This window comes from Ostrea edulis, chromosome 5 (assembly GCF_947568905.1).
Source record: "Ostrea edulis chromosome 5, xbOstEdul1.1, whole genome shotgun sequence".
NCBI classification, from domain to species: Eukaryota; Metazoa; Mollusca; class Bivalvia; order Ostreida; family Ostreidae; genus Ostrea; species Ostrea edulis.
In genome coordinates this window covers 54988523-54996687 of record NC_079168.1, presented here as the reverse complement: position 1 = coordinate 54996687, position 8165 = coordinate 54988523, and the positions used below count along the sequence as shown (strand labels likewise).

Below are 8165 nucleotides of genomic sequence, written 5' to 3'. Positions count from 1 at the left end.
GAGATATGATAATACTTAGATCGATATCCATTTCTTTTGAAAAATTTGTAAGCAATAGAATACTGCAATCTTTGTTTAAAAAACAAATAATAAACTCTCTAAAATGAGCTTCTGTGATGATGTATCACCTTAATTTTCATGTGAAATCTTTCAAACACGTTAGACAGTAGATTTTGATCATTAAAAGTGAGAAACAAAATTTTGGGTAAAATCGGGAATCAGTCCCTTTAAAGGACATAACGCATAATTTCAAAGTTTTTTAGTTTTTAATTAAAATAAGTTCTTTATATGTCAAATAACAGAAGTGATATATGCTTTAAGAAGATCATCTTTGATCCTGTTGTACATGTTCCTATTTTGTATTATCAATTGTCACATAGGAGAGGTCTTTCTAGACAATAAAATATGTTAAAAGCAAACTAAAAACACATCAAATGACAAAATCATAAAACAGTTATATGTAGTTACAAAGGTTGTTGTAATAATTATATGTGTTTTTCCAAAAGATGACAGCCCAGGGATATATAACCTTTGAAAAGTGTGGATTAATTGGGGGGAAATGACTTAGGTCACGTAGAGACATTCTTAGGGTTTTTAATGAACGAACTATTAAATGAATCAAAAGCAAATATAGATTTAGCATTGTTTACTCAATAATATATAAATTCAGAGATATAGTGGTTTAAAATCCAATAGTTCTTTGAAATTCTGTAACATTTTAAGGCTTGATTTTAATGGACGAAATTTTATACCCCCGTATTAAATGCTGTTGTTAGCCAAGCAATACTGGTATTGATGAATTACAAATATGAATTTTACTTGGCATTCAATGAAACTTTAATAGAATATGGCAAAAATTCTGAAATATGCGTGTGTAAAATGTAGGCGTTTTAGTGTGTGTAATATAGTTCTTTACTTTAAGGTTACTTATATTAAATGCATAAACATCAGTTTTCGTTCATTGTACTAATCACGGGTTCCTGTTTTGCATAACTATATTTACTTCGCGTTATATAACGTATTTATGCGATAAATATATATATATATATATATATATATATATATATATATATATACTTAATCACTCCATATCATTATCTTCCCACCATTTTATTCCATAATCACATTGTTTTGTAAGATTTCCCTCTAAATTTTTCTGATTTCTGTAATTTTTCAAGAATAATTTTATTTTCATCCCGACCCGACCATGGTACAAACTCTCTAAACCATAGTCAGTAAACACGCTTTACAACGTAACCACCACCATTTTTATCACTCAGTACAATAGTGTATCACTCTTCTCACCAATGTAGTTTATCGATACTTGTCGTTTTTGTGTGTTATTTGTTTATGTAATTTATGTCTCTTGATAAAGACGCGGGTTGCGTCGAAAATTTGAGTTTTAAATAACCAACAGTGTCGTGGCCTTTTCAGTGCTTTTATAAATTTCTTTACTGGCCTTGTATCTTCTCAGATCCGACACTTTAAGAAAGTAGGGTGTTGTTGGGTTTTTGTGCTTTTATATATATACATATATATATATATATATATATATATATATATATATAACGCGAAAGTTACGCGTTATAACGCGATTTTTTTTTTTCAGCAACGAAAATGAGCTCAAAGGGCGTTCGTACAAACTAAATCAGGTTGTAAAAACAATAATTGAAGTTTACATGTACTTATACCTTTGTATAAACCTTCAAAATTATTTCATTTTTCGTTTTAGTAACGTTAAGTTTCATTACGAAATTTACTATAAGAAAATCGCAGTCAGGCTAGTACCCCTTAAGGGGTGGGATGGTAGTGTAAAGACACTTCTTTTCCCCCTTCTCTTTATTCCTAAATAGGATTTCGTACAATTCAATGATCTTCCAATGCAGTTAAATTATTTATTATATTTTCAACAGTGAAATTCTGAAATTTATCCTTTGAATGAAAATGAATATTTTCACATTTGATATCAGAATATGAAAAGAACAACTAGGACTAATTGCCGCAGTATTCATCAAATTAAATTGAATTAAAGTTGTCTTTTGTTCAAATGTATTCATTTTTGTTGTTGGATATAGAATTTATTTCACTTGTGAGACAGGATTTTTAGATGTTTTCACATGAACTTCGCACTTGTGAAAATAATAATAATAAAAAAAACCTGTCTCACTCAGGATATAAATTCTATATCCACAACAAATCATTGAATTTTTTTATAGTACGTAGTATAATTGCGCTCGGGATCGGTATTTCTTTCATACTCTCCTCCGTATTGTGCCGAATGCTCGGAATGATTGAATGTGAACGAAGATAATTATAGATTTTATAGAGTTATTGTGTGGTTTGTTCATTTTTAGAGGTAAAGTGTATTGATAATGTTTTGAATACACACGCATTTGTATAGGGATGTTTTGCATATAGATATTGATTCTCGATTTGATATAATGAAGAAAAGCTATCGGAGAAAATTCGAAATAAACCAACAACAACTTGTCATTGAATTGATAGAACATGCCGACTGCATGTCGCAAGATTTTGTCACCACACTCATACTATACCTCGTTCGCCCCATATCACGTTCGCCCTATTGTATGTGTTCTTTTGTCATTTCTTATTGAATTTTATTTTATTTTATTTTTTTTTTTTAAATGTTTTGGCAAATACGGAAACCAATTTTTATTTCTATTCAATGAATAAAATGGGTTTAGATTTTAAATTTCGGATTTTAATGTTTAATAGAGACGTAATTATTTTAATTGTTGCTGATTTTAGTACTGTCAATTAGGTAATACCTTCCTTGTTTTTTTTTTAACAATTCGTGCTATGTTCAGAAAACAATTAAAGTAAAGACACTGATAGGCCCATTACGGAGATGAGCAGGGGATGAGCACCGGTTTTATCTTGAAGAATATTTAATACCCAACTACAAACCAATCCTTTGATCTCTAAAATTATATATAAGGAGATGGGACATAAAACTGTATCAAAGTATTATCCATGAACCTATTTTTCTTCTACACTGTGTACGAATGCAATGTAAAATTTGTGAAAAAATTCAGTGTTTTATATATTCAACATAAAAATAGTGTGAACGGACCTTGGGTGAGCAAGATTTAGGGAGAACGGCGTCAAGGGTGAACACGTATTGGGGCAAACGAACGTACAACCGTCCTGTTGGATAGGCTATTATCTGATAATTGTATAGGGCACTATAAGTATAGTTTCAGATTCCTCTTACTCTTGTTCCCGCTTTTATATTGTGACATATGCCAAGGTTTGAAACTAACTTGAAACATGCAATGATTGAAAATTTTCTTTTCAGTTTTGACAGAAACACATCAGACTTCCTGTAGATACTACATGTGTGAAGATGAAACTATTCTTGGGATTCATTTCATTAACTTAAAGGTGATGATTATATGTTAGTTTTGATTTTCACCTTCCAATAAAAATTTCATTTATTAACATGATCTTTGATAAAAGAATATAACATGTTATGAATGTTTATTAATGTGAAAGTTGGAAGTTTCATTTGCTGAAAATATTGATTACATCAAATTGGATATAATAGAACACTTAATCATTTGTTCACTGTTATGAGATGACTGGACCTGGCAGCAGATTTTCATGTAATGAAGACATTATGGGACTTTAGTCATGCCTTTACACAGACCTATTGGCTATAATTGTAGAGCTTACAATATCATTCATTGCAGATTGAATAATCATGTCTAGAGTGTGCTTTCAAAACATTGTGACTCAGCAACGATTGATCAGCTGTTTACAGAATGTTTCCATTACAAAAAGACTGCCAGGATGGTGGAGCCAGTCTGTCCAAGAAAGCTCCTGTTCTATTCCCCTCTTCACATGTTACAAACAGACATTTCATACAACCACTGCAAATGCAGACCTGGATGATCTCAAAGCTGAGCTTATTCATCATGATGCTAAACCCTCCAAGGCTTTAAGCCAAAAACGAAGGAAGATTCTTCAAGGTGTATGTGTACATTTAATCATTTATTAATTTTTTTTTAAAGAACAAGAGTAGACAATTAAATTAGCCTATAGAGAACAGTAAAACATGTTTATAATGAACAGTGTTATAGTGAATTCACATTTATAGTGTGAGAACAGTAAAACATGTTTATAATGAACAGTGTTATAGTGAATTCACATTTATAGTGAACAGTAAAACATGTTTATAATGAACAGTGTTATAGTGAATTCACATTTATAGAGAACAGTAAAACATGTTTATAATGAACAGTGTTATAGTGAATTCACATTTATAGTGTGATACATGTAGATTCTAATTACCAGTGTGTAAAGAATAATCAAAATGTAATTAAACATGACAAATTTCAGCGGGTTTTTTCTACCCATTGGCACTGGTACTGGTACCCATTCAATTGGGAAAAATAGCGTCAAAATCGAACAAATTGATGAATTTTCTACCAATGTATCGGCAAATGATTTCAACTAAAAGAGAAGAATAAAACAAGAAGTATTCATCTCTTTACAAACTTTTTTATGGTAATATTTGCTGTTGTGAGACATAAGGAATCGTCGTAGACTCGTTTTAGAATTGTCGTAGCTCTACAACACGTGCATTGCCATGATCTGTACTTGTGATTTAATACCGGAAGTGAACATTTTAGTTAACTCTTACAACGTTTCAGACTAAGGGCTATTCCAGAAATAAATACATGGGGGGGTCGGGAGGCACCTTTTGTATATACCAAGCACCCATAAAAAAAAAATAAAAAATTACCCCATGACCCATCAAATTAATAAACTCATTTTACAATGACCCATCTAATAAAAAAAAAAAAAACTAACCAGACCCACCACAAAAATATTTTTAAAAATGAAAACGGAACAAATCTCGCGAGGTTTTCGGGACAAACATTCTAGTCAATGACGCGGTAATGCCTGTGCGACATTGTATCACAGTAGTTCTGAAGAAACGATGTCACATCAACAATCAAAGGCATCTATGGCGGGAATGTTGGAAAGATTGGGAGTCCAAACGATGCTATTATCATGAAATGGGTATGGATATGTTTTTCCACGAATAGTTCGTCTTCTAATGGAGCCCACGCCCGGAGGCCTCTATATCACCATCACACCGACTGATAAATATAACGCATCGGTACCCTCGTATAAATCAACTAAGGTTTGCCTATTTTTATTAGAAAACGGAGTACCTATTGGTTTCAAAATATTCCCAAAATCGATGCACTGTAAACTGTAATAATCTACAGAACAGAGTTCGCCACCATCACGTCCAAAGGGACCCTACTAAACGCGCCTCTAATTTGAAGAGTGCCGTAATGGGAAGTTATGCGCTGCAAAGAGCGATAACTCGAATAGTTCTATGTTACTTCCGATTTCCGATTTCGAAAGCACGTTTTCAATTTTCCCTCCGACGTTTTGTAACCAACACGAGAAGAGCGACAATAAAAATATTCTGAAAATTCAACACCCACGTGTCACAAAATAAAACAATAGAAACTACCCACTACCCATAATAAATATTTTTTTAACAGTCCAACCACGGACCAATTAAAATATGAAAAAATACGACCACCCACACAAAAAAATATCGTTTGCCGCCCGACCCCCCCATTTGATCATTTCTGGAACAGCCCTAAGTAAATTATGATGTCAGCGGTTTATTTTTCGGCAAGTGAATTGGGAATTTTTAGTCTCAAAATTGGGAAAAATTAATGGTTTTTGGTATTGGGAATGGTACCGTTTATCGTTACCAGTTATATAAGGGGAAAAAAACCCGCTGAATTTTGATGTCCCTGGAGATAGGTTATAACATGAAATAAAGAAATATCATATGTTTTACTATTGTTTAATTATAATGATATATTTAAGAATGTGTTTCATTTTACAGCTTAGAAGTGCAACAGCCCAAAAACCAAAGTCCTTAACAAAGAAAAATGTGAAAATTTTTAAAGGAATGACCCTTGCTGAACTTTCCAGGAATATGAAAACTGACTTAGGTCCTGTGGTACATGTATCATTAACATTTATCTCATCGCAAAATTCATGACTATTAGAGAAACAGCATTTAAATATTAAAAGAATTACTTTTAGATGCAGACTTTCCTCCTTAAATTTTATGTTTTCAATTTTGTTAAATTGTGAACAGCTGTAGTGAATAATTATTGATGTAACACCAGAGGTGTCCTAGGACATACAGGTAATAATGAATAATTCTAGAATGTCAGTTAAGTTTACTGATTATACATATAGTAGAAAAGCAGGTAATAATGAATAATTCTAGAATGTCAGTTAAGTTTACTGATCATTATAGTTTTGATAAGATATCTAAAACTTCTTTTCAAACACTGGATTGGATATACCATTAGGATGTTTGGAAGTTTGTGGTACAGTAATCAAATTTTAAAGATGAAAGGTGAAGATAATGAACAGTGATCAATCTAATAACTCCTATTAGCGATACCAAATAGAGAGTTAAGCAAACACGGACCCCTAGATATACCAGAGTTGGGATGTTATCAAATGTCTTTTGTTAAAACTTCAGACAAAGAAAAGTTTTACAATAATAGTTAAACATGTTGTTTAAATGTTTTTCAGATTCTGTATTAGATGCAATATTAGGATCTCCAGTATATGAAAGTATTGAAGATGAACAGACAGGTACATGTTGTGCAGCTGTAAGGCCAATTCAACTTAATTGATAGATTAACATCCCCATCTGCCCCTCAAAAATCGGCCCGTCCCAATTTTTTTAATTTTGCGAAACTTGCGATTTCCGGAAAATTTTCATGTCCGACTTTGATATTTACACTTCTGCTTTACAATTCTGGCATAGCAAGGTGAAAAGCCACGTAAAGAAAATAGATATGGTTTTCTAAATTTCTCACGTTCTTACGGGTGTAAATGAAAGGAAGGGATTAATATTCTTCATAACTTGGAGAAGTTTGGTATCTTTCTGTGTTTGAAATTAAAGCTTAACCTGGAATTTGTCTGTGAAATAAGCATAGATTGATATCCATCTGGCATGGACAAAAACTCGTTTGTCATTAATATTTTTCTCAGAAATAGATATTAAAAAATAAAATCCTCCCACCCGCCCCATACTTTTTGCTGACCCTGGATGATAATCTACTAATTAAGCTGAATTGGCCTTAATACAATTCTTCGAATTCTACCAGTTCTGAATTTACACTTCTGTATTTGAATTTCTTTCGCTCCTTATCTAAATGCGTGAGTTGAGCGATGCTTGTCTTATGATCTTCACAGACAAAACAATGGGACATTTCTTAACTTTCAGAAATTGTTGATCTGGAGCTGTTAATGAAGATCTGCAGGATGTTTGGAGGGAATCCTGTGGTGAAGGGCATTGATAAGCAAAGACAGGTCTTACAGCAGGATGTTCCAAGGCAGTATGTACCGAGATACACTCTGAGATATTAGGTCCAGTTCTCTGTCTAGTGGTATTAAAACGAAGACTGTTCACATATTCATTTAATTCATTACAGGTGACTCTCGATGGCTCGAACTTCGATCCCTCGAAGTTCTTGATCTTTCGAAGTGAAATCATGGTCCTGATTTTTTTCTATTTATAACAAAGCAAATTTACTATCGATCTCTCGAACTTTAGATCTCTCGAAGTTCTTGATCTCTCAAAGTGAAGTTGGGTCCCGTAAAACACATTTCATTGTTTTTCACTCTCGAAGTGGTGGTAGCATATACCCACCGTTACACAAGCGTGTAATAATTCCCGCTTGGGCCTTACCTGGATTTTGTTGAATGCCGGAGGGGTAATTAGGTGTTTACATCGTTGAAACATTGAAAATTGGTCTGTTTACACCTTGCACTGGGGTTTTGAGTAGTGATGATTAAAATTATATATAATCCGACTGATTGAAATCTAGAATTTGTTTTGACGTGACAATGAGAGAATAAGTTTTATACATAATTCGGAGATATACAGACTGTTAAATTTCTCGAGTTTGTTCTTTGTGTAAAGTTACTCTAAAGCATCGTTTTACTCATTCGTTAGAATTTTTGTTTTGGGTAAAGCGACATAACATTGCTCTCTTTAGTTTGCGATAGTAAAGTGTCATCTGAACTTGGTTTTGTATGCCTATCTAAGCATGATTAAAGAACAAATAAATACTTAAACT

The 8165-nt window shown here is 32.7% G+C and overlaps 1 protein-coding gene across 1 annotated transcript in view; it reads left to right on the top strand.

The window, feature by feature from the left end:
- The first annotated feature begins 2245 nt into the window (after positions 1-2245).
- The window catches only part of LOC125652112 (translation initiation factor IF-2, mitochondrial-like), a 27197-nt gene continuing 21277 nt past the window's right edge, over positions 2246-8165 (top strand). The window contains exons 1-6 of the mRNA XM_056164853.1: positions 2246-2356; positions 3320-3405; positions 3714-3994; positions 5903-6011; positions 6610-6672; positions 7310-7421. Of these exons, the coding sequence (XP_056020828.1) occupies positions 3725-3994; positions 5903-6011; positions 6610-6672; positions 7310-7421 (554 nt within the window). The 5' untranslated portion in view covers positions 2246-2356; positions 3320-3405; positions 3714-3724. The remainder of the gene's footprint in view (positions 2357-3319; positions 3406-3713; positions 3995-5902; positions 6012-6609; positions 6673-7309; positions 7422-8165) is intronic.